Source organism: Anabas testudineus, chromosome 6, assembly GCF_900324465.2.
Source record: "Anabas testudineus chromosome 6, fAnaTes1.2, whole genome shotgun sequence".
NCBI classification, from domain to species: domain Eukaryota; kingdom Metazoa; phylum Chordata; class Actinopteri; order Anabantiformes; family Anabantidae; genus Anabas; species Anabas testudineus.
In genome coordinates, this window is record NC_046615.1 from 21,604,406 (window position 1) to 21,631,300 (window position 26,895).

General features: G+C 39.4%; 1 protein-coding gene across 1 annotated transcript; it reads right to left on the reverse strand.

The window, feature by feature from the left end:
• Positions 1-4,402: 4,402 nt before the first annotated feature.
• On the reverse strand, positions 4,403-26,105 carry si:dkey-106n21.1 (solute carrier family 23 member 2). Its single transcript, XM_026365762.1, has 12 exons — positions 25,982-26,105; positions 21,846-21,998; positions 18,635-18,792; positions 17,145-17,328; positions 16,413-16,594; positions 15,765-15,882; positions 14,434-14,590; positions 13,506-13,759; positions 11,046-11,210; positions 9,323-9,431; positions 4,972-5,067; positions 4,403-4,892 (listed from the first exon to the last, which is right to left on the reverse strand). The coding sequence occupies exons 1-12, from the start codon at positions 26,051-26,053 to the stop codon at positions 4,705-4,707; spliced, it is 1,836 nt and encodes a 611-aa protein (XP_026221547.1). The 5' UTR covers positions 26,054-26,105; the 3' UTR covers positions 4,403-4,704.
• Between the last annotated feature and the right edge of the window lie 790 nt (positions 26,106-26,895).

A 26,895-nucleotide genomic window follows, 5' to 3' on the forward strand; every position in this document is an offset into this window, starting at 1 on the left:
GACTATACAGTGATGTTCAGGTAGCGTGCAGTTAATTCATCAGAGCTTCCCGCACAGGAACTAGATGTTGCCAGTGAATGTAACTTGAGCAGCATCACATTTATGCACCAACCAAACCACAATGTGGATTAGTTCCACGTGAATGGAATTTGTAGTGGTCATGGTTGATTTATTAACTTACTATATATTGTAAAAGAATATCGACTTGTTTTCTTGACAGCGTGATGAAGCAACTAATTTATGTTCAAAACATAAGTAAAGTTTGGACTGATATATGATTTAATGACATTCTAGGTGGGGCAAAGTGCATTAGGAATGTAGGACAGTCAGCTACAACACATTTCCAATTAATTAATCAATCAGATTCCCACAAAATATTTACAACCCTCCTAGGTACTGGCCGACTTGGAGACTCCTCATGACCCAATTAAGACTAATAAATAACAGCTTCCAACCTTCTGCACTGTGTGGACTAATTCAGTATGGTGTACCTCAGATTAAAGCTGCATAAAGTAGCTTAAGAGGAAACAAACCTGCACCACCTTTTGCTCTAATCCCCGATCTGCTGGTCTTGGTTGCATCTGGACATGAATTTCTTCAAACTCCAAAAAGTGCCTCTTAGTTTTTTGATTTTCCTTTTAACTCCGTTTGAAAAGTCGTCTTCCAAAACAGATACGTTGAAAGTTTTAAAATATCGACAAGGGGAGATATGTTTGACATTGGATTGTTTCTCCCAAATTTATTGTAGTGGTCTGAAATTGGTGACTAAAAACTGACAGGTTGCCATCTTCTACTCCTACAACCAGAACCCCGACATCTTCAGACCAGAGGTGGCACACATCCAGAATGAGTCACGTTTCCGAAACCCAGGGCAGGTAATGACCTGACAGACTCTTGCTAATACTGCACCTCATGCCGAAGTTGCCTCTTGACTTAATGAACACTTACATCTGTCAATACAACTCAATCCTGATTAAATCAGTAATCCCATTAGATGTGCGCCAACTGAGTTGTGAGGCTAGACAACCATAGTAAATTCACATCACTGCAACTGGCCTGTTCTTTGACGGGGCGACAATCTTTGTGTGAGACTTGGCACTCAGCCCCATGGCTTTCACATATGGCACTCACTATTTGTGCCCCCTTTTTACCCACTGTGCCACTGAAACTGTTGGTAACTTCTGTTAGCTAAATACTTCCATATGCTTGTATATTTTAAATTAATATAATGAACTGGTTGCTCATTCACAGCCAGAGCTGTAGGACTGTGACGATACACTTAACTGACCAGAAGAGCCACAATACTGGGTTGATGAGAATGAGATGAGGCAAGACTTAACTTTCTAAGAAATCCTTAATGATGATCATTTTGAAGAAAAGGATTGTTGGGCTCACTGGTATCATTGCATAGTGCTCCTGTTGGCTGCGATGTACGGCATTATTTCCTAATACAGGAAAAAGACAGCTTTTCACCTCAATAAGAAATATCATGACATTTTAATATTGAGAGATCTTGTGGCACAAGATCTTGTACCGCACCTAGTACACAGAGTTGGTATCAATTTACTGTAGAACCTAATGTGACCTGTAATTTTGAGATCTTAAGCAGATAAGGCGGGGGTGTCAAATATTTTTTCGTTCCCATAGTTCCCAGCATAGATCAAATAGCATTTTAACCTGAAATGCCCATCCCTAATGTTCTCCTCCTTAATTTTCACCAGTTTGGATAAATACAGTCAGTCAGTGAAAAGACTGATTCTCATAACACAACACAGGGTAATTTAAATTTAGCGTCATAGTTTCCTATGACGATAATAAACCACAGTGAAAACCGACCTCATACATCTATGTTTTTAAAGAAAACAAAAACTTCTAAATTACCCCAATTTTAGTGTTTTCTTATATAAATTTGAAAAAAGTTTGTAATTTTCTTCTTCAGATTTAACTGTGCTTAAGATTTGCATGTACATTCATTCTAAGGTGCTGTGCATATCTTGAACGGTGGTCCCAAAGGCAAGTGGCACACATATACAGTAAATACCACAGGGGATTAAACCTGTGACCTTTGTTGCATGATGTTGTGCTTTGGTAAACTAAAGACTGCAGAGACCTTTTGATAACCCTCATTTTCTTAAACTGTCTGGAGAAAAAGCTGAAAGGCTAATCTGTGCTGTCGGATGTACTACAGATTGTAATCACAAGAAAGGAATAGTCCTTTCGAGCTTTTTAAAGTCAAAACATCACTTAAACATTAAATTTAAAGCTAGTAATAAAGAAAAGAATTTGAAAATGCTAAAACCTGGATGTGCTGTATGTATCCATGTGCAACCCCACACACATTTACAGATTTGTTGATTGCTATACGTCTTACTGAATTGCATAAACCTCACCTATCCCTTACTACTATCTGGTCTTATCATTAGCATGTACTAATTAACCCATTAACCTCCCACTCTCCAACTGCAAAATTGGATAAGAAGCTGTACAGCACCCCAGCAGCCCATCGCTCAAACAGCGTGTTTTATAACCCTACTTACGAACATCTACACATATTAAATTAAAATTAAAAGAGTAAATTAATTCAGCATCCAAACATTATTGAATGTTTTCTTCATTGGAAAAATTCTTTGCAATTATTGTGATTAGTTCTTAGCATGCTATAACAAGTTCCCAGCATTCACCAGATGCCAGGAGCCCAAAAGGGTAAAAGAAGAGTAAAATCAGTAGATTTTAACAGTATTAAAACAACCTCTGGTAAAACTATGAATCATCCTCATTAAAACAAAAACATAAACACTGGAGGCCATATCACACCTTCTGTGATAACACAGTTAAAAAAAAAAGTATAATTTCACAATATCAAATTATATTCTAACAACATTGACAAAGCATTTATGTTACCTAGCACAATCAACAAGGACACAAGCCCTCTCATGTCTGAGAGCGAGAGTAGCTTGTCAGCCTCCAATGACCATTTAGTTCCTTGAAAAAGGAAATTACTTACAATAATAATGTGGACGTTTTTCCCAGTTAGATTTCAGATTCTACTATTGTGTAAATTTATTCATATACCCCACAATATTAAAGATCCACTGCTACTTAAAAACCAGTTTTAGGCCATTTTTGTACATTTCTATGGAATTCTACACCATGTTGAAGTGTTTGTGAAATGTGTCAGTTTCTTTTTGCGTTTTGTATGTGTTCAGTCTTACCACACTTCAAGTAAGTAGACAACAGTTCAATGTCCTGTGGCCTGTGGCTCGTCATTCACGACATGGGAAGAACGACTGCTGAAATCTCAGAGAGGTCCTCTGAAAATCTGACATGGAGTCTCTGGCCTCCTAGACCCCAGTCAAAAACCTGACCTATGAAGAAACCCAGAATAAAATCAGGTCAACACATAAATGCACTTATTCAAACATAAATCCACGATAGTTTCAATAATACAGCAGTACAACAGAAGCTGTGCGATTTATTTATCTCAACTTACAAACAGATCATTTTATAAAAAGTGATCTCACATTGGTGGAAACTTACCAAGCTCATCAACGACACATACTCTTAACAGTGCATACATCTCTTCTCAAAATCACTTATTATCACAACCATTTCACATTTTCAAGTTCAACTCTAATTCTTCCCACAGTCTAAACACAAGGAGGCAGGTGCAGCGGCAGTCACTGCTCATACATTTAAAGGCTTTTACTCTTTTCAGTGGACATTCCTAAAACATTTACATAGCAGTAACATTTCTAATTTTGCAATTTTACATGTAAAACTCCAACATTTTAAGATTTAAACTGATTAATCATGACTGCCAACATTTTCACTGCGTAACTACTAAAACCAAAACAAACACATTGGTACATACTCCTACTAACATGTGCTGTTGAATTTTGACAAAATAACAAAAACTACATTTACGAGTCCACAGCTTTTCACTACTTTCTGGTCCTTTGTGGTAGAAACGTGTTCCATCACGTTTGAGATGTTCTGGTGTATGTCAGTGGAACATGACGCATGCCAGTCTTTGTTCTATTTGTTGCTGATGGTTCTGAGTCAGAAGTTTGGTGCGATTATAAACTGACCGTGCAGTTGATTGCGCCACCTTTCTGACTTTAAGGACAGAATGCACACAACATAAAACAATGGAAATGCTAATGAATGATCAAAATAAATTCATCTTATACGTCAAGTTGAAACGGGTGTAAAGTCTTTAAGTTCAAATTTGATTTATTAATACGACCCTTTGTCACCGAGTGTTTCAAAATGATAATGATGTACAAAGATTTGTGAAATGTTGCATATTGAGTGTAAAATTATCACATTTAAAAGAATGTATGAAGCAGTAACATTAATAATGATGACAGCTACACATTTTATTGAAAAACGTCTTCTGTTAATTGTTTGTGTAAATAACTGTTCATGATGAGGTAGTAACGAACCTACTGGAAATCTAAGAGTTGATGTATGAGTTAAAAAAGCATTTGTAAAAGCTTCAGATCAGCTTTATGCTTCTGTTTATTTCAAAGTCACTTTGCTGTTCTTCAAGTGCCATTTTGAAATAGGACTTTATGCAGCATTGATGATATGCGATATGGTTTTCATTCATTTTAAATCAAATGTCTAATGTTTAATCTTTTTCTTTTCAAGCTCTGCATGAGGAATTCCTAAAACCATGTTGTCAATGTTAGAAGTTAGCACTTAATTGCTGGATGCTTCATGTTGAGTGATCTTGAAAGAAGGGAGGAAGGGCAGGTATTGGAAACATCTAACTCGTTTCAGAACAGCGTTGCAGAAAGGGACATCATAGCATGACTGGTCACACATGTTTTGACTTTCCTCTTGCACCTTGTCCCGCCAGCTCTTGATGCCTCGCTCCTCGTCAGTGCCTGAGAAAGACAAACACACTGTTAGTGATAGTGATGTTAAGGGTTGCTTAACAATTATGAGCCCACCGACGTGTCTTACCTGGAATAGTGTTATCCAGGACGAACCCAAAGAAACCTCCAATGAACATGTGTGTGGTGAAGAGCACTAAAATCACTTGATCCAGCTCTTTTATTCCTTTAAACAGAGAAGGGAATAAACAAATGTCAGTTGTTACCCACAAGTAGCTGAGGAAACAACAGTGTACCAACTATAAATCTCACTGCCTCTTCAACACAGAGGTCAGAGGTCAGGCTTAAGTTCAGTCTAATAAAACAGAGAGAAATACAAGGACCCTCAAACAAAAACTAACAGAGACTGGGAGCTGACAGTAAATCCTGTAGAAAAGGGTAACAGCCAGTCCATGTACGGTCCAGCTCTGATCTACGGTGTCTCCTGGGATCTTGTACCTACTTTTTGGCTTTCGTGACCAGACCACCTATATCTCTGTATGTGTTGAACCTTTTAAATTCTAAACAACAATGTCACATAGGCTTCAATAATGAAAAGGTACACGAAATGTCCTCATGATGATGTATTCTCAAAGCGCAGAGTTTTATTTTTCAAAACCTAATGTTATTGATATTGGATGACATTGCATTGATAATTTGAATTGAATAACACTGTTGCACAACCATAAATGAAGTGAAGGTTTTTGTATTTCCAGTGATGTGTTAAAGTCTGTTCCATCAAGACACTTCTTCTTACCTACCTTACTTTGAAACTAACATTATCAGAATGCACTTGTAAAGGTGAGAAACACTGATTAAGAACCAAACACTGACACATCATCAGCCAATGCAACAGAATGATAAATATTCACCCGAGGACCAGGTCATGTCTACATTAAACACAGTGCTACTCAATCGCAGACACTTCAGCCGGAGACACACATCCTTAGCATATACATATACACTCGCCTTAAAAATTATTAAGGCAGTGAGGCCAGTTTCTTTATTCTTGCTGTAGACTGAAAACATTTGGGTTTGACATTGAGAGATGATTATAAGACAAAAGATCCATATTTTAGCTTTAGCTGGGTCCGACAAACAACTTATAATATAGCACCCTTCCTTTGAACCCACCCATTTTTTATGTGAGCAAAAGTAAGAACTTGTGACTGAGAGGTGAGTTTCGATGTCCAGGTGTGTCCTGTTACACTGATTATTCAAACAATCAACAGCACTGAATGTGCTGAGTTCACATGCGCTCAGTCCCAGATTTGGGTTTTGCCTGTTCACACTGTATTTATAGGTCAGAGGTGTAACCAACATGATGTTGACTCATGTTAATTACACCTATACCTCATGAAACTGAAGCAACTGTTTCTAGAGCACTTTACACCTTATTATTCATCTTATTGACTTAGATGTTTGCTTTGTACCTCACTTGTAAGTTGCTTTGGATAAAAGCATCTACCAAATAACTAAATGTAAATGTAAGTGATGTATGTACATGTACTATGTAAATTAATTTTTACCAAAGTGAGGTGAAGGCTAAAGTTTGAAGAAAGATATGATCTGCCCATGACCCTAAAGATATCATGTCATGGTTTTGAGCTGCATGGCTTCTTCTGGGGCCGAATCAATAATCTTCATTGATGATGTAACACATGATGGCAGCAGGAACGTAAACTCAGAACATCTATTTTAATTTTCAACACAATTTCCAACTATTTTGCTCCTATGAGTGGGTTCAAACTAAAGCTGCTATCTTCTAAGTTGGATCCCAAACGTTCAGTCTACTGCAAAAATAAAGAACTGGCCTCACTGTTCCAATACTTCTGGAGTGTAGTCTTGTGCCTAGCATCAAGCAGAGATGAGGAGCACAAAATGGAGATCTGGTAAACTCATTTCTTTCTAAATTCAGTTGATCTCTTAGTTCCTTGTGACACTGGTAAGGGTGCAGTGGGACATTTCAAGATTCAACAGCATTGTCTTTCCTGAAACAGGATTTCAGTTTATCTGGACAATCTGCAAATCAGAACAGAATTATTTAGATGGAGTTCTTTTCCATTGTGTCTGAAATGTTATTGTACATAGAAATAGAGAACATCACACGAAGAGAAGACTTTGGTCTCATGGCAGATTATGGCAGTGTTAAGGAGGTGTGATTATGGAGAGCAGTAGGGCTTCACAGCATCCAAGTCTGCAGGCCCAGAGACATTCACACATTAGTACTTAACATAGTTGCTTGGTGGTAGTAGATCAGTCCCTGTACTTAGTAGATGTGGTACGCCAAGGTCCTGAGTCAGAGTGGGGTTTTTATGTGTTATCCATTACCATCAGCACATGGCTGAATACAGAGCGCCATTGAATATGTGGATGCCTGCATGTCAGATGCCCTGCTTTCATAATGCCCCTCAGGCAATAAACTGCCTAATGAAGTCGTATCAAATTGAATCAAACTGCAAACAGCGATGACGCCATTTGACTCTGTGCTGCGCTCTTCTTCAAAGAACTCCTCCCAACACACACAAGCAGACACGCATACACATTTTCTGCCCAAACAAGCAGTCAGCAGTCAAAAGTTCAAGGCACCGACTGACTCGATTTTAAGTCCCAAAGCTTGTACATCTAATAAAGTCTGGATGAGCAGCCGTTTGTTTACATAGAGCACTGACAGATTTTTTCTTGTGTGAAACTCAGCTGAGGAAAAACTTGGGGGCAAGAGTGCTTTATCTGAGCCGAGCAGATTACAGCCAGTGACATGGGGACTAGCCAAGAGGATTGGGAGGTAAGCAGCCTAGACCTGAGAAAACCAGACAAGCCCTCATGCCCAGTGTTAAACTCTGGATTAGCAGTTTCCTGGGAGACACTGGCATCACATGACTCGTGATCAAGGTCTTATGTCTACAGAGAAGAGCTGTTTAATCTTAAGGATTGCTCTTTTGATGGCGCTTCATAGGAGGTGGCCTTAAAGATACTCTGCAGTCAATCAGTGCCATCAAAAGCAGGATATAATCAGCTAAAAGCCTGTGATTGATCTTTGTTTGTTTCTCACTGATCAGCCCCATGAGGTCTGATGTTTCTAATGGATGTTGGTTTAGTGTAACCAGAAATGTGCAATGTTGCTAAATGATATTTCACTTCTTTTTTGTCTATATATTTTTTATTGTTTCCCTTTTTCCTCCATAGTTCAGTTTTCCCACCTTCTTACCGGCTACTTCCCCAGTTCCTGACCAGCAAATAGCATCTCCAGCGAAGTGACAAAGACTAATCCACTTTTTAATAGCAGCTAGCACCAGTACGTACCCTAGGACACAAAGCCAACCCAGAGCTGCCACTAAACCCAGATTAAACAGTGATTCAACCCGGGTGGTAATATGCTCGAATTTTGCCCTCTGTAACCTGAACGCGCTAATTTTCTCACTCGAACACTTTAAGAGTGTTTAAAAATCTTAATGGGCAAAATAGGAGAAACCCCAGGAAAAGCAACAGGAGGGGGATTAGTCAAACGCGTGCAAAAACAAATGTTTTAAACTTTCTTATATGTACATATTTATGGAAACAGTAGTGACTGCTCCCAGGTCTTCTGGTAGTTTATTCCAGATGCCAGGACAACAGTAATCAACAGTAGCAGGGCGGCTGGCAGTCAGAAACATTTTCATCATCATCATCATCATCATCAACAGACTCATTTCTGATTAAATAAATCAGTTCAGTTATCAGTAACACCTGCGATTAGTAATGCACACAAATATCTTTTAAAAATGTCTAAAAATGACCCCTGTTGACGCTCGTTTGTTTGTAATGTGTCATTGGTGTTGTTTTTTTTCCAAGAATTAACCGCCCTTTTTTACAGTCACCCTGCACACCCCTCGTTCTCTGTAACTGTATTTTTCCTCAGGCGATTATTAGGCAGCAAATATTAAGTATAATCAAGACGAGCCTGTTTGAATCACACTTACCGTTATACTCTCAAAGGGAATGACTGCACCCAAATGATTACGTTATAAATAAAGCTGACACTCCAGCCCTATACCCCCCAATGATGGCAAACAAAACGTTGTGTGGGGAAACATACTGTATTTTCTGAGTGTAAAAGCCCCACCAGTGCCACCTACAGGCCAAACTGAGTCTTTTACTAATTGGAAATGTGGTCAACTGATGTTTCTCCCTATTGGGAGTTAAACAAACAACCACAAAAAGGGCACCTAAGAAGGATCTCTGTTTCCAAAAGACTCTCCTTGCACCTGTAAAATCTAGGCTTAGGACTAAAGGAAACCAAGTGTTTGCCATCTGGGCATGTGGGATTTGGGAACACCTTGACCTTAGGAGCTTAGGCTGGCAGAACTACCGCCATCTTTACAAGGGTAATCTGCAAGCGGAGCAGTGGGAGCACAAAGCCACCCACTCTCTGTCAGGAGCATGTTTGTCTGTGTGAAACACACCCGTGTCAATGATGCTGGGATTGGAGTGAAACCACGTAGGTAAGACGAGGCCGCTAAAGGTAGAGAAACCAAGGATGAGGAGGTTACGGGAGGAGTTCAGGTCCACATACTGGAGTGAGAGAAAGAAAGAGAGAGACATTACTGGTTTAAACCAATTAGTTTATTAAGTATTTGATGCAAACCATTAGTGTGTTGTTGTGTCACAGGTCACCACCGTCTCTGTTTTGGAACTTGACTAAAATTTAATTAGGAAAAAACTGGGACTCCATGGAAGACTTGAATTGTATTTTGGTGCTCTGTTTACGTGATCAAGACTGGGGGCGGACCCATTAGGCCTGTGTTGTTCTTGAGAGGCTAAGTCAATTGGAAAGGAAGCGCTAATTTAGAAGTGAACCAGTGTCTGACTGAATACGATTTTTCCTGACTGACGCAGTTCTTGATCAATAAACAGCTGACTGGCCCCTGTTCCTATAGCTTTGGTTTTAAATGTAATTGCTTGCTTTGTACCTCACATTTAAAGTTGTGTCTGCCAAATGACTAAATGTAAATGTAAAAGGAAGACTTTCTGGGCAGAATGCTGTCTGGACAGGATTTTGATCCTCTACACTGAGGTTTCCCAACACTGCTCCGTAAGAACATTTCCAGTTATCCTTTGCCCTACCCACAGCTGATTGTTTTCATTCAGTCAGAAGCTGGAAGATGCCAATTCACTTTGTCTTCCCACACTCCACCCTCATCTTCCAGCTTCTGGATCAAGTTGACTGATCACGCCTGATTTAGGCAATCCCTGGTAGGGCTGGGATAGTTGGAAAACCTTGAGGCTCACGCATGGCTGCTGTTCTTGCAGATATCCCCTGCTGCTTGGAATCTGTGGAACCCCTGTTTTTACTGTTTACAGTTTGATGCTGTGAGACACTACCTGTAGGAAGAGACCCGTTTTATCGATACGCTCACTGTTTGCTGTTAAAACTAAAGAAATCCATACTGTCTCTCTGTATGATAAAAGCACAGAATGCCGCTAATGTCTTCACCTTATACATATAACAACACAATAATGACGTTTATATTGATCTTGTCCAACTTACAACTCTCTTCTAATGTTAGTATTGTAAAACATGCATTTGTGGTGGTTTTAATGGGCAATAGTGCAACCCTGCTCCAGCACTCCTGCTTTAATCGCATAGAAATACCTTTTGTCAGAAAACAGGATTACAGTTGACCCTGGTTCACCTGAACCCAAGTTGCCTGTGGACTGTTTCCCAACTGCAAATGTGTCCCCACTTTTAGGTGGTAAATACACTCACAAAAACACCGTAGACTCCACCTCTGGAGGGCCACATACTGCCATGCATACATGCATTTTTTTACGTTTTACATTAACTTTATTAATCTACTTTGATCATTCTTTTTTATTTGATTTTTGGTGACATTTTTAGCATTTTGAGCTGTGCTGTTTGAAAGCTGTACCACAATTAGGTGTCCTTCATTATAATTGATCTGTTTTTGCTTGTGTTTTAGGTCACAGGGTCAGCACCCCTGGAGCCAGCTAGACTCAGCGTCTACGTGCATCAAGTACTCCTCAGCAGAATGGATGTTTTGTGTGGGTATTGGTTTTACAAGGAGAGGGGTGTCTTAAAGCTCTGTACCAGATAGTGCTTTGCATAAAAGTGTTATAAAATCAAAAAAGGATGATGCACCACTGAAACATGTTGCAGTATATTACCTGGAGGTTGGATATCCCCACTGCTGCAATCATTCCGAACATAACAAGGAACATTCCCCCGATGACTGGTTCTGGAATGGTTATAAACACTGCTCCAAACTTCCCAAAGATTCCAAGGATGATCATGAGAATGCCAGTTGTCTGGAGGACCAGTCTGCTGCCAACCTAACACAAAGGTAGAAGATAAGTTACTCCACCAGTCTCAGCGTGCCATCTTTGCTTTTTCTAGAATGGTGCGTGGGGGAAAATATCAGGGGAGCAGTCAGAAGATTTAATACGAATACTATCAGCATCGTGATGATTTCCAGTTAGACATAGACGTGAGGCAACAGATAAAGTGGCCTGAGAAGAATAAAGCTCAGGTCCAACCTCCACAGCACCTAAAACATTCAGCGATAGCATGGGCCGAAAGACACGCTGTTATTTTAGACCGACTGTAGTACATCAAACTGACACATCTTGGCTCAGTACGTACCATTCCAGCAACTTGAGAAGAAAAGGCAGAAATGATGCACACTGACCATCAATAGGACTCTTATTAACAAACTTCATAAACTTTCAACTATCAAAACAGCACCACACATGGAGCACCGAGCATGTGAAACAAACTGGGGTCAAACAGTCATTAAAACACACACACAGTAAACAAGCACGGACAAAGGCCAAAGGTTTTACTAAGGGAAATCCACATGGAAACCAACTCATATCACGAAATGTATTTCATTATTTTGTGTGTTAACAGGAAATAAATATGACCACGTCCATGTAGGAGATCCACCTGCGATTACTGAATGAGTCTTATCTACAATGATATGAATGTAGCTGTGGTATGATGGAGGAAGAAATTATTCTAGGAATTTAGCCCAGTTTCATCAACAACGTGTTTTTTTCCGTGAAACAAAGTAACATGTTGGCGTTTTTCCAATAATTTATCATTTCCGTGAGCTGGAATTTCTCAGTATGAAGATTAGCGTATAGTACACATAAAGATAAGTTTTTAAAGTTACAAAATCAATCAGATTTATTGCCATCCACATCAGGAACCCATTAAAATGGAACTCCAGCTTAGCCCCCTCCCCAAAAAAAACAGATTTTTCTTTTTAAAAAACTCAAGTAATTGAAGTGAAGTGAAACAGCAGCTCCTTATTTAGTCACTTCATCTGCCCTATTCCAATGTATACTTAGTTTGTGCACACTGTCTGTCTGACATGCACAAAATTAACCTGACAGCACCTCAAACAGGCCTAAAAAAGGTGTATTATAATGAGAAGTTATACATAATTAATTACATTGTCAAGTTTCAATATTTAACATTATATTTTATTTTTACAGCTGCTCAGAACAGTGAAGTAGGAATTTAACTATTATCTAAAACATTTATTGTTTTTTATTTCATATAACTTAATTTTCTCTTGTGCACACTGCAGTAGATCCCAACACACTCTGGATAGGAGGTGACCCTTGCATGCCTCTCGCTAGGCCCTCGATTCTACAGAAGTGTGGTTGAGTTTTGATCGTTACGTGCTGACACTAAAGACTAATGAACTGATACGTAGCTCTCTGTTAAGATGCATTAAACTGGTCAAACAAGAGCAAACGGACATTAAGAGCATTAGGGTTGGATGTTTGGCAAAAAAATAAAATAGCATTATGGAGTTAAGTGATGCATCTCTAATGACAGAGGATGGGATTCTAGCATATTTGTCTAGTTTGTATAGAAATTAATATTTCTCATAGACTCATTCTTAACACTGCCACCACCAGATGATGCAAAGGTAAAGCATTTTCAAATTAATCTGCACTAACAAACATGTTTTAACTGAAAAATATTCAAATTTTTGGAGGTAAAAATTGAAACACAACTAAAAATAAATCTATGTGCTTTTTATTTTTATTTATTTTCCATCAGCCTATTTATTTAACGTTCCATTGCACATACTGTAGAGCAGGGGAGCTGATACAGAAGATGCACTCTGGACAGGATGTGACCCTTGCATGCCTCTCACTAGGCCCTTGAAGTAATGAACTTAGAAAAGTTCACTTAAGTTTTCATTGTAATGTATGAGCACTAAAGACAGCAACAGGGAATCTTCTGAGGGAGTGCCAGCAGGCAGTTATCATAATGCTCTGCTAGACCTCAAAGTGCTTCTCTGACTGAGGTGTGAATTGATGAGGATCTGTGTGTCAAGATACAGTAAAGTGAGCCTGTTGTTGAAAGAAACAAAAGAAAACAGAACATGGAACTGACAGCATCGGGTTTGAATGTACGCTAAGGTAAGATTTAAAGGTCGGCGCTGTGCATGTGCAAGTTAAAATATCCAACTCTGTTATACAATGTCAGCACATTTCTAATTATTCCAAAGACATAAGCAGTAAAAAAGATCTGCCACCGATCTGAGTGACAGACAACACAGCAGCAACCAGAACGAACAAGCGGAGCAGGGTGGCCTCACAGTGTACCTTGGTAATGCCAAGTGCAGCGATGTTCTGGCTGTAAGAGGTGGTGCCATTTCCAGTTCCCCACAGTGCAGCCAGAATACAGCCAATGCCTTCCACAGCTATGCCTCGGTTGATGGCATGAGTAGGTGGTGGAGGAGCGCCGGACAAGCGAGCACAAGCGTAATAGTCACCAATTGATTCCATGGTTGATGCCAAGACTCCTGCCATCATGCCCAACACTGAGGACACGCTCACTGTGGGCACACCCCATTGCCCTACAGGTGCAGAAGAAGCACAAGCCCTTAATGCTGTGAATACATTTCTGCCAAAACTCCTTCAACAATTTGAATGTTTTTGTTTTAGTTTTTATTCTGGCTCTGAGTTGTCCATGCACTTAACATTTGAGTTGATCTGAGAAGCCTGGGAAGAGGTTTCACATGTTAAAAGATAAAGATACAGTTTTCTCCAATACCAGCAATGGATTTATGGACAATCAGTGATAGATCCATCAGACCAAAGGTTTACCTAAGTCCATGCTGACTCCGTTATGATCTGAAAGGATCCAAATGTCATACTAAGAACATTATATGAGTGTTAATACAGTTGAACTGTATGTAGCATATTTGCATATTTGGGATTTAAAGATTATATCAGATAAATAATCAAACAAACCAATGTGTACTTTAAGGCAACAGGCATGAAAAACATGACGCAGATACTGTGGTATCTAATATATAATATAATGTATGTAAAATTTGTGCTTTTAGAAGCAAATATCCACTCTCTAAATGTGTTTATTTCAGATATTTTAAAGGCACCTTGATTAACAACATTTCTTTAACCTGTTAACAGGGAGTGCGTGAGGCCTGTTGTTACATGTAGGGTTTTGTTTAATTCTAGCTTTGGCACAATATTGATATTGTTATAATGATAATATTTTTGCACTGACCTGGGTAAGGCACATGGAACCATGGAGAGTTTGACACGGCGTCCAGGTTGATGTCAGTTCTGGCTGAGAAACCGTACTCATCGGACTTTGAAGGCAGGACGTCGAAGATGGTCAGTAAGAAGCAGACCAGCCAACCACCACAGATCCCAAACAAAGCCTAGAATTTGTTTATCAGATGCAGAGTGTGTTATACCATTTAATTCATTATAATGACAATCAATGATCAACTGGAAGTGGTAGCAGCCTGTTTGTACCGTTTATGAGGTTTTAACTTTGCAGAGATGTGACTCATTCAGCGAAATGTGTTGTCACTCTTAAACCTCTATTTATTGAGTCAGAATTCCATTAGCGTGAATCTTTTCTTTCTTTGCCATCTTTCTGAATCAGTGAAGGAGTTACAAATTCACACCCAGGAGCTTCAAAGCATCAGTGACCCACCTTATTTATTTTGGCTGTTACTGAACAGAAAGAAACACATGCAATTCTGCATTAATCCTGTTTTGTCATTGTGTAAGTAAAGTAAAGCTTTGTGTACAAAGCAGCGTCTGTTTTTGTTCTAACAGACCAGCAAAGAACTGTGGTTGTACTCCAAGAGACATGTACGTGCACGAAAGTGACGCAGAGTGGATGTTAAAGTGACTTGAAGAAAAAAAAAACCCACTTCTGTTGGTCCATGTCCACAGGCTATCTCTACCTGACAGGTGCAAAGTGTAATCGCAAGAATATCACATTGAAAGGTTGAGAAACAGGGCTCATATTATCCCATAGAAGACTGATTGCAGTTGTATTTGCAGAAGTCAAACATATGCCCTCAAAGCACCCCCAACCCTGAACAGAAAGAATATGTAAGCCTTGCACTTTTTTTTACATTTCTATTTACTTTTCCCAGTCATGCTCGTTGCTTCTTGGATGTTAAGAAAACAGGGTGGTCCCTTTGCGAGACCCAACCCTGATGGAGGCCACGAGCCAAAACGTGCTGGATTAAAAATAAAGCTGTTTAATCTGCAAGCGATGCTGCAGATTTTCCATTTTCTTTTTAGCAAGACTGACAAAATGATTGTTAAACATATGTATTAGAATATGAACCTAAAATAGTTTACTGTAGAAGGCCAAACTGATGAATTATATGAATTAAGTTCCTAAAGAGTACACACTTTTTTAGTAGTCTATAAGATGAAAGCTTTGAAACAGGAATAAAGAATATTTGCACAATAAAAATAAGATTTACTGTACTTAAAAATCAGCTTTAAAACACATTAAAACATTAAATCAAATGAAATTATAAATATATAAAATGATATTAAACGTCCTGGATCATGTTGGGAACTCACAGAGAAGAGCTTGAAAAGTGGATACTGAAAAACCTTCCACTTCTTATCCTTGTATGCAACCATTGGAACTTCAACTTTACTGAGATACTGGGAGAACAGGAGAATCAGACAGACGGTGCTGAGGGGAAACAGAAGACGGGAAAAAATATGTCAGTCACAGTTGTTTTTCCCTGAGACTCACTCTCGCTCGTGGCTATCAGTGTAACTGTGCCTGAGAATGACACGTTTTAATATACAAAGTTAAGTGAGACTGAGGTATTTTTGCACAGGAGGCACATTTACATGATGCATGAATGTGCTGCACACTGCATAGATTACTGCTATGTGATGTGTGTGATTTAAGTGGGAAGGACTGAGCTTCTAAAGGTTACAGAAGAGTTCCCTTCTGTATTTCACAGCATCACCACATAATGAGGAAGTCACTCTAATCTGATTTAAACATTTACTGTGTGGCTGAAATCTGTCTAAATATATTTGTTGAACATGTGGACTGAAAAACAGTTAAGAAATCTTAATTAATCTGGAGCTACGATTCCTCTGAAAATGTGATTCTATGCATTAAACGAAGTTTCAGAGCAGGACAGTAGTGAAGGTAGATGAAAGGAGAATTTGTGTGGAACAATAATGGAAATGAATCCATCCACTCACAGAGCAGCTATTCCCCAGTGACCCCCACACTTCTTGCCAGCCTCAGTGAACAGTGACAAGCCTATGAGGTTGATCGTGGGAGCGATTGCCAGAGGGCCGATATATTTGAGCACAAGACCCAGAAGCCCAGAAAGGCCCAGGACGATCTGAAGCAGTGAGGCCACCAGGATGGCTCCCTGGATCTATGGGTGGCAAAGCAAGAGGGGCAGAATGTCAGTACAAAACGTTTCATTGTGGGTCCTACTGTGTATGTGCATTTTCTTTAGGCTGTTTCCTTTTTGATATTATACATATGGGACTGAGGAACTATTTTATATTGATCAAATTCCCATTGTTTTCCTTAATTTACACCTAATAACTCATAAAGTCTGAACACGTTTTTCATATTGTTTACTGTGTTTCCATAAAACCCAGACAGTCTGGGGTACTGTTTCATCCACCTGGAGGTTTTCACACCCAGGTGTTGATGTCATGCCAATGTTCTCGCATTTTTAATAACAGACCTTAATAATATTTTAACCCTTCTTTCCATTCCAATCCCTCTGGATACACACATGTAGAGATGAGTAGAGTGTTGTAAAACGTATTATTGTTTATACTTAGACATTACACTGAGTCAAACAGATTCATCGTGGTCCTCCTTCAATCCATTGTAAGAAAACAGTTTGGGCTGATTGGATTCTCTGCAGTGGGCACTGACAAACATCTGCCTCATGTGAATAATTAACATACCTCACGCATTCGTGACATCCAGTCCAGATCTGAATTGTCTATGTGCTGCAGGCTGGTGCTGTTCTGCAGCTGCGTAGACAGCATCTCAGGAGCATTGGGAGCAGGACACTGCCACTTGGGAAGAGCGAGAATGGCCAGGGTCGGAGTAATGAAGCTGAAAGTCCCACCCTGGAGAATCGGTAACCTGCACAGTGGCACAGAGGTCAAAGTTCAGAGGTCACTGGACAAGTAATATGGATTAAAATGAATCCTACATCACATATTCATCACTTAAAAAATCTGCTTTAACCAGCTCAAAATACACTGTGCTACACCACATAGGTCAGCAGTTTTTACTCTAATAGCTTTTAGTGTGATTCAGTTTTAATTAGACAAAGTGAAGCAGCTTTAGGAACCTGCAGCAGTGGCTCCCGACCTTTGGGGCATGTGTATCCGGTGTCGACCACTGAACGGTAGATGTCATTTCACTGCAGCAATTTGCCTGCAAGACCTTCTGCACTAACCCTGTCCTCTGCACGACCAGAAGTTACCACTGTGGTTTGTTTTTCTTTTATTTGATAGAATTCTGCATATTAAATTGTTGTCATGCAGAATCGTATATGCTGTGTTGTACTCACAGTATCATTTCAATCACTTTTAAGAACCTCTGAGAAGAGTCTGAGATGGCTGCACATTTTCAATCAAAAACACATTGTTAGAATGCCTTTGAGTTTTTGCCCCTTTATTCTCTTGTTTCACAAAGGACATCATGCCACAGTTCTGACAGGTGCAATAAAATAGAGATTAAGTTACTTATTATTCACTGTCCAAGTGTTTACTGGGGTTTCATTTTGTCCCTTTAAGCTTTTGCCAAACTTGTGTAGGTGGAGAAGTCAAACATGAGCATTAGCTATTGGCTTTGTGGGGGCAGGAAAGTGTTTGTGGAGTCCTACTCTGTATTGTACTACACTCGAGGTGTGGGAGGCAGCTGCACTATGGTACAGCACATACAGTAGACTGGAGGATTTTTCCATCAAAGTGCTAAAACAACACCTCAGTTATAAAAAGTGAAAGTCACAAAGTACGAATTACAAATAGTGTTAACCTTGGAGACCAAAAAAAAAACAACTTGAGTAAAATTTGGTAGATCTCAATCACCACAGGGTGTGTGCATTAACGGAGCTGTAGCTCTGCAAAAACAGCTCCATACTGAATGGTATTCTGGCACTCAATCTTCATTTCGTTTTTAACACTTCCTTGTTGCCCAATAATCAACGTAAAGCATGTGAAAATATGCAGCAGTATCATCGCCCTCTGAAACATCTCAATCGGGACATTCCCTTAATTTATACATGTTATAAATCTTGAACCTCACTGACATTATCACTTAAAATGTCAACACACACACACACACACACGCACACGCACACGCACACACTCATACAATACCAATGAACAGCGTTCATGTCAACATGTCTGCCTGAGCTGGTACCAGACAAAGGGGGTGTTACCTTGTACCGACAGACGTCTGCAGCAGCGTACACAATCCAGACACAAAGAATATGGTGGAGATGAGCTGACTTTTGGCGATGTTGTTGTCCTTTATACAGAGGGGCTCAGCCAGGATCAGCGGGACTGCAATGATGCCACCAAATGCGAGTATGTAATGCTGTGGATGCAGAAGAAAATGAGCAGGTTTGTTGCACAAAGCATTGGTGATTGGTGATTCTAAAAGTAAAGAGCATCACCTCTAATGCTTTGAGTTGCACTGATGGAAAAACAAGGTACTAAAAGCAGACTTCTGTTCATGAAGCTGGCAACTTCTGTAACGCTCTACCTGGCACTTCAGATCATTCCAGATCAGGGTGTGTGCATCTCACAGATGTACTCACATTAAACATCTACGTTATATGCTCATATAAATCTTACATACATTCAAGCTTGTTTGCATGTCAAGAGCAACTGTTTACATCCAAGCAGGTAATTTATCACCACCTGCTGAAACAGCTCTGATTATGAGAAGATGATCTGATCTGACACCTCATCAACACCACACAGTTTGTCACTGACTAAGTCTGTTAATTATAACTTGTCACTGAATAAATACCCAGACAAGTCTCAACAAAACCACCTCAAGGTATTAAGAATGTATTATTTTTTCAGATAGTGTTGCGCGCTGCACGATGCAGGTGAGCTCCCTCTGGAAGCAAGAGTGTAAAAATGTTTGCATAATTTTCAGGACAAATCTCAAATATCATCTTAAAATCAGCTGATCATTCTGTTTGCACAAAATATGTTTTGTCATTATGTATTGGTCGTTTACTGGTTTAAATCAGATTTTAGACTGAAGTTAGACTAATTATCTTTTGCAGTGATTTGTTGATTGTATCATTTCAATTTATAGATTTTATTTTAAATCTAGCAAAATAGAACCATCCTGCACACAGGGGACACTACAATAAGGCGGAGTAAGATGTTCTTGTTCAGCGTGTGCAGCTGTAGAAGATCTAAAGAATATTTATGAGGATATTTTTGAACCTATTTCACGCCAGATGAAACAGAGGAGTCCTTCGGGCAGAAGGTCTGATGTTATCCCAAGTAAATGTGAATACAACACCGACTGCAGTAAATCTCAGTGTGTTTACAATTTAGGTGATAAAGGTGGTAAAGTTAAGGGTGGTGCTAAATATGTTTATCACCTGCTCAAGAACATCTCAAACATGTGCAACACCAAATCCAATATACTTTAGTAATGGCCTAAGCTCTTGTTGCAAAGGCACCAAACAAACTAATAAACCAGTTGGTTTTTAATATTAAAGCAGCAAAGTTAAACCACTCGGAAAAGTGATTCAGGTCCAGAAAAAAGGCCACGAAAACAGACCATCTGACAGTCCGAGCACAAAGCTGCTGTGGTTCTGTGGTTCATTGATTTTATTGAACACAGTTAAAGTGTTATAGTATAGTTACTTTTTAATACTTCCATTTCCACTTGAGTGTTGAGTTTGTGCACTTGTGCACCTCTGGATTCTTTGAGTGTAATACACCTGTAGCCTAATTCAGACAATGACTGGCTTTTTTTTCTTGAATATTTTAAGTTACTGCTCATATAACTATTAAAATAATGTGCAATTGCAGCTTAAAAGAGATTCACCGTTTCCCTTCTGCTGTCACGTGTCAACATTTAAAGAAATTTAAGAACCAACTCACTAATTCTGCGAACTGCGTACAAGATGATGGTCAGAAGAATCATGGTCGAAATTAAATGCAGGGAGGAAACAATCTGATAACCCTGCCGTTGTGATACAGCTGTGGTCACGTCCGCTGGTGGAGTTTATGATCATGACGTGCAGGTTATACTTACTGTGAACCAGTTGTGGGAGTTGTTTTTATAGCAATCAACCTGCCCACCAACCACCAAGCAGACATTATTTCATATATGTATATATAATTTCTGCTCACAACCAGTTGTCATATTACAGAGAAAGCACCAAAGCACTATTGTCGTACATACATATGGGGCAACTGTGTACAGAAATGATGCAATAATGAATAACATACACAAAATGTCTTCTGTGTCTGCAAATAACTTTCTCATGGGTATGAGGGAAACTTTGATGTGAACTGAATGTTTGATAGAAAGGCACATGAATAACAACCAAACACTGGAGGAAACAACAACAAGAACAACTTTCAACAACTTTCAATTGTTTTAATTATCGCAGCAGTCGTGAAACAGACTGTCTTAGATCATACTCCCCGCTGTGAGGAATATATTTCAATATAAGATCAAATATAAATAACATAAAATAAAAGATCATATACTTCCGTTAACCAGTGACGTGGTTTAACCGCACGTCTGTCCAGACTCTGATTAAATTAAGTTTATGCGTGATGCAGATGTTTGCTCCAGATGTAATAGAATTCTTTCCAGGTGTTTCTGAGACATAGCATTGATGAGAATGGGACACACAGGAGGTCACAGTGACCTGGACCACAGTCAACTGGATGAACCTGAGGTGACTATGACCTTGACCTTTGTCCCTGTAAGTGTTCCATAGACATCATGTTCAACAGAACTGGGATGGACGTGTGCTTTAATCACATAATATTTTAAACTATTACAGTGAATGTAAACCAAACAGACTCGATCACTGAGATCACATTGACAGGATCTTTTCACTGTCTTCTCCACTTTGAGCCAGTGTATTGGATTTAGAATCATCCATTGCTCTTCACAGGAGAAGGGTGCTGTTCTACTGGAATGAACAAAGCAATGTTTTCCCATCAAACATCACATTTTAGTCCAAAAAAGGACCACGGTGTAGACGCTGGGAAAGAGTTCGGTTCATAAATCATGGTTTAAGGTTTATCAAACGCCACTGGCAAAGTTCCCAGTCTCATGTATTTACAGAAATTAAGAAGCCAACTCGACCATGATACAGTCGATAACACAGCCAAGTGAAGCATTTTGCCATTTCAGTAGCAATAATAAGTATTTTCTATGTTTAAAACATGAATTAATTGTCATGTTAATTGTCTCGTTAACATTACTTCTTTTGCTAACAAATTAATGTCATGTTTCTTTTTGACTACTTGTGGCCAAAACTTGATGAATGCAGCTTTATAGGAGGTTTTCTGCAGCACTGTGTTGTGTACAGAGGCTGAAAATGATCTGAAATGACGCTATTTCAGGGAACCGAACAAGCCATGACTTAACATTACCTGGAATCCGAGCAGAATGCAGAGGTACCACGGTGGTCTGTCAGTGAGAGAGTAAACCAAATCTCCACCTTTGTGAACAGTCTCCTCCAGGACCCGTGTGTGTGGCCCCTCAGTGTCGGCTGTCAACTGTGGCTGCTCGTCATTGTCTGTGTCCTTGGAAGGAAACAAGTCATTTATCAAACTAACGTCAAATATAAAACAACATTTTCAGTTTTTATGCCACGCAGATGTTTTCTGACATCAAACTCACCATAAACTGGTGCTGCGAGCATATCATTACCTAATGCTGCTGGCTTAGTTTAGATCAGATGAGAGACATAAAATACTGAGAGTACGCAGGGGAATTAATGTGAGTTATGACACGCGGATCACTGAGGGTGATGGTGGAGGGCAGGTAGGGTGAATAACATAACTTCTCCCAAATCTACATGCTGTTGATGAAGGTGCTTAACGCGGAGCTGCTCTGGTGGTCCTCCCACACAGCATTTTTTGACCTTTTACAGCACATTTCATGTCTTCAAAGACAGAATGTTAATGTGTTTTTTGCACTAAATTAGGATATAAAGCTTCGACGGAGATGTGGTGAGTTTGCACAGTTGGAAAGAAGATTGGAATTTCCATTTCTTTATATTTGTCTTCAACTGTATTTTGGAGTCATTGCTATAAGTGGGTATACAGGGAGAACTAAGTACATATATCTGCATTGTTTTCCTCGCTTGTTTACTCTGGAACAGGAAGAATGTTAATAACTGAGGAAACATATCGTAACTTCAGGTTATTTGAAACATTCACAAACTCAATAAAATGATCCAGGAACTGTGCAAAGTGTAGTTCAACAAGCAGAAGATTGGTAGGACTGGTCAGACAGTAAACTGAAAGGGAGGAGGACTGCGTTAAGACATTGAAACGTTTCAGCATTAAGCAGCATACAGGTTTAACAAGCAGGGAAGATTTACTGTGGTCTGGACCTTTGTGCCCCCCCTGTTGGCTCTGAAATGCACTCTTGAAATGTCTGGAAGAGGACAGAGACAGTTCCAGAGGTTCTGTTTCCTTCGAGGTGACAAATGTGTGTGATCATTTAACATCAAAGTGTCGACCATGTAGGACATTGTTTCATTATCAGAGGCTCAGGTTGATCCTACAAATACCAAAAGAACCTTGACAGGGGAGAGCTTTGTTAAATTTCCTCTACTTACTTGAAAGGGTCCCATTCCTGGAGAAAACATGTTTTTTCTTTGCCTTTTAAATCAATATAATGACATCTTACACAAGACAAATCACACGAATGTGAGAAACAATGCGCTCCAGTTGTGGCCTCCTGGTCTTCAGGTATGTGCCACTGAGCTCTAGCAGAGCTAAGACAGTATGTTATAATATGAAAGAGTTACAAACTGAATATCCATGATCACATTTAAGAAATGTTAAATAGCATTTTGACCAGTTGAAATTATAATGTGAACAGGCAAAATTTTTTCTGAACAGTCACAGATATCAGAAATGACGTTATTGCTGCCAATTTAGCATTTTTGGGACCGAGTTCACATCATATCTGCAATGGATATGTGACTGGTCGAAACTGTAACTTAACATTACAGAAGAAGAGCAGCTGTATTAGTACAAGAAAATCTGAGAAGTAGTAATAAAAGAAAGTTTTACTAATTAATTATAGAGCATGTCCTGCAGATGTTAGCAGATATTAAATTAAATATGTCATAATCTATATAAAAATCTATGTAAATTAGTTTTTTATATTCATTATTAAACACATCTATCACAACAGTTTTCCTTAAGCACCAATATATTTGGTACCATAAACGTTATCACGTCTGTTTTCAGGATTTAATTTTTTCACACCTGTATATATTTGTGTGTAGAGTGTATTATGGGATGTAAATCATGAGGTGCCTTCAAATGCAAAGAGGTCAGTTCCCCCTTAAAACCCATCCACATGGAACAGATCAGTTTCCAAAGGGTGTCTGTTTGAACTGTGACTATTCAGGAGGGAGGGGGGAAGAGGTGACCTTTAAGATATACTGTAAAGACAAGCTGCAGCAAACTGGTCAATAATTATATTGTAATTAAAAAGACTAAATAATTTTTTTAGTTTTAATGTGCTCAGATGTGTTGGAGCTGAGAAAGCAGCAGGTTTGTTTCTAGCTTTATTTTTATGCTGTAAAATAACGTGTGATTGAACTTTTCTCTTTATGACATCAACAAACTGGACAAAACAAAAAGTAACTGGTTACGTTTCTGTTCTCTGCATTTAATACTGCATTTTATTTAGTTTATTAAGGCAAACGTTACCATAATGATTAGAAAATGACAAAACTTCTTCCACCTTGAAACAGTGTCCAAGCCCAGCACTAGCTGTGCGTTTGGGCATTACTGAAACGCAGCCTCCACTTTAATCGCATAACATTTAATGATTATTTGATTTAATCCTGACTATAGTTTTGTTTGTGAGACTCTGTGGTAGGATTGTTGCACCGTCCTTCCCGCTCACATAGACACGTATAGCTCACACAAACAACGTCCAGACTCCAGTGAAGGACTTTTACACAGCTGTGGCCTTTGTTCTGAAACCTGCTGTATCTCAGTGGGAGAATCTTCAAACAAAAGAAAACACCCTATAGTGCACATCCCACCTTTGCATCTGTCTCACACAAGAGTCACATGTGAGGGCCCATCTGCACCACATTTCCTCTCTGTGTTTGATTTACGATCACATTACTAAACTCTCAACCAGCAGTGCAAACACGTGCGTGGCCATTTGCTTCCATCTAGTGGTCGTCTGCCTGTACTCGTTTGATGCCGTCTGTCTCTCTCATCATTTCCTGTTACACCGTACTGTCAATTCCAATATATCATGCAATTACAACAACATGTTTAGCATCTGATGAAGGTGTAAACTGAAATATTGGGCTTTGATACAACATGATGTTTCTTGATTGAAGAAATAGAAACGCAAAAATATATAAAAAATAAAAACCAGCAAAGACAAATAGATTTCTTACTGTGCATCATTGACGATGGTTGCGTCAGTCTAGGTCAGGAGAAGGCAGGCTGCCCACTGTCCTGCTTGTTTTCCACGTGTCCCTGCACTTACAGCTTCTGATTGGCTGAACACACCTGATCCAGGTAATCAGCAGGAGGTCAGACAGGAAGAGATGGGAAACAAGCACAGCTGTGGCTCTTTAGGACCAGGATCACCTACCCCTGCTCTGAGCAGACGTCCTCAGTTCACAGACTGGGACTTTCATAAATCTTCCTGAGTCAGTGCAGTGGAGTCCATCACAGAATCAAGTCTGTTTTTAATGATGATGATGACAATTCACCTCATTAGTTTCAACATGTTCTTCCAGCTCTTCCTTGTTAGAACCACTCTCATGTGAAGGTGGTCTTTGTTTTATAGCTTCTATCTTTTGTTGATATCTGAAACCTTAAAAGGACCGGCACAAATCGCTGCACTCAGAACTGACGTGACGAACAAAAGACCTGTTGTCTAAACTTGTGTCCATGTGTTCAGTGAACTAAACTAAAATCCGCTGCATGTGCACGCTGAGCAGGAGGTTATAGGTCTCAGCACTGAATCCGTACACCGTATTCTGTACATGACAAATCAGCCAATACATTTTTATTGTTAGATTAATTTATTTAAATATAATGCATGGATTTTCTGAAATAGTTTCTCCTCACTCTGCTTCACACCACAACTTTATTGATGATTTTACAGATCAAATGTATAAATTTTCAGGGATAAGAAATGAGACTCCGGCCTCTTGCATGTCGCCACTTCAGTGTCTTTTGTTCAGTTTCAGTTTTCAGCTTTAGCTTGATGCTCTTTGATCCATCTTGATCACACTCAAGACTGAACTTTGTCATGTACTTTGAACCCCCGCTGTTGATCTCTTTTGTGGAACACATGTTCAGTTTGCTCACTTCACATTCCACAGTGGATTACATTTAGCCTTTAGTGCTGTAATGTGAGAAAGTACTGTAATGTACTTGACTTGGTATCATAGGAAAAGACAAGAAGTGGGTCTGTACCTTCACTCAGAGTCTGACGCTGGCTGTTTGCTCATATTACAAAGTCACACTGAAGAATTCAGGGACAACTGAGACAACGTTTTTCTTACCTCAAATGCAGGATTGACTGTCATCTGCTCCGTGAAGCCCAGCTCCATTTTCTCCTCTCTAGTGAGCTGCATTTTGGTAAACAACGATGTAAACGGTGTAAAGTTGCTTCAGAGGACCTAATCAGACTCCACGGTGAGAGTAAAACGCTGACTGGCCGCAGACCTCGGAGGGCGACATGAATGACCGCCTCACATCACCAGGGAAAAAAGTGTTTTGGTTATTTTCTAATCTCCTCAGTGGCTCTGAAACATTTCCAGTCTGCTGTGAAGTGAATGTAGGTTTTAGTTACTCTGACTTACAGTCATGTGGCTGCTGAAACCCATAAGAAGAGACAAGCATTTGTCACATGAATCTTTAATTTGTCATAGTGATTAAAATCACTCAAATGTTTGGACTCATCCAACTTGAATCTCTTCTTGGTTGAAGAAACGTTTCAGCAGATCAGTTTTCTGTGTGATGATTGATATTTCTACCAACTCACAGGAACTGTTCCTTCTTCAGTTAATTTGTCTCCGGACTCTGGAACGGATTAAAAACATTTACTGACCTTATACATATTAGAACATGTTAGTAGTTTAAAAATAAAATATCTGTGAGACAGGGTGGCTCCTAGAACCCCCTCTGTCCTCTTTCAGCAGTCTGTGGTCGCCTTTGTCTGGACAACAGACCAGTCAGTTGATGTCTGATGACACTGACATGTCCCCATATGATCACACATGTCGGCTTTTGCAACTTTTGCAGTTAACAGTTTTTTGTCTTTGGAACAGAGAATCAGACAAGCTGATATTAGCTCAGGTCCTGACAGAATTCATGTACCGTTGCCTAGTTGCCTAATAGAGGTTTAGATTACGTTTCTAAATGCATCAATGTTAGGTGACTACAGCACTTCTGTCCTCATGTGGTTATATTTATG

Excerpts from the sequence above, each read along its gene's own strand:
- si:dkey-106n21.1 (XM_026365762.1), bottom strand. The coding sequence starts at position 26,053 with ATGCAGCTCACTAGAGAGGAGAAAATGGAGCTGGGCTTCACGGAGCAG. Across the intron at positions 14,591-15,764 it reads CACTTTTCAAGCTCTTCTCT|GCTTTGTTTGGGATCTGTGG; the intron begins GTGAGTTCCCAA and ends AACAAATTCTAG. Across the intron at positions 13,760-14,433 it reads GTTCCATGTGCCTTACCCAG|GGCAATGGGGTGTGCCCACA; the intron begins GTCAGTGCAAAA and ends CTGCACCTGTAG.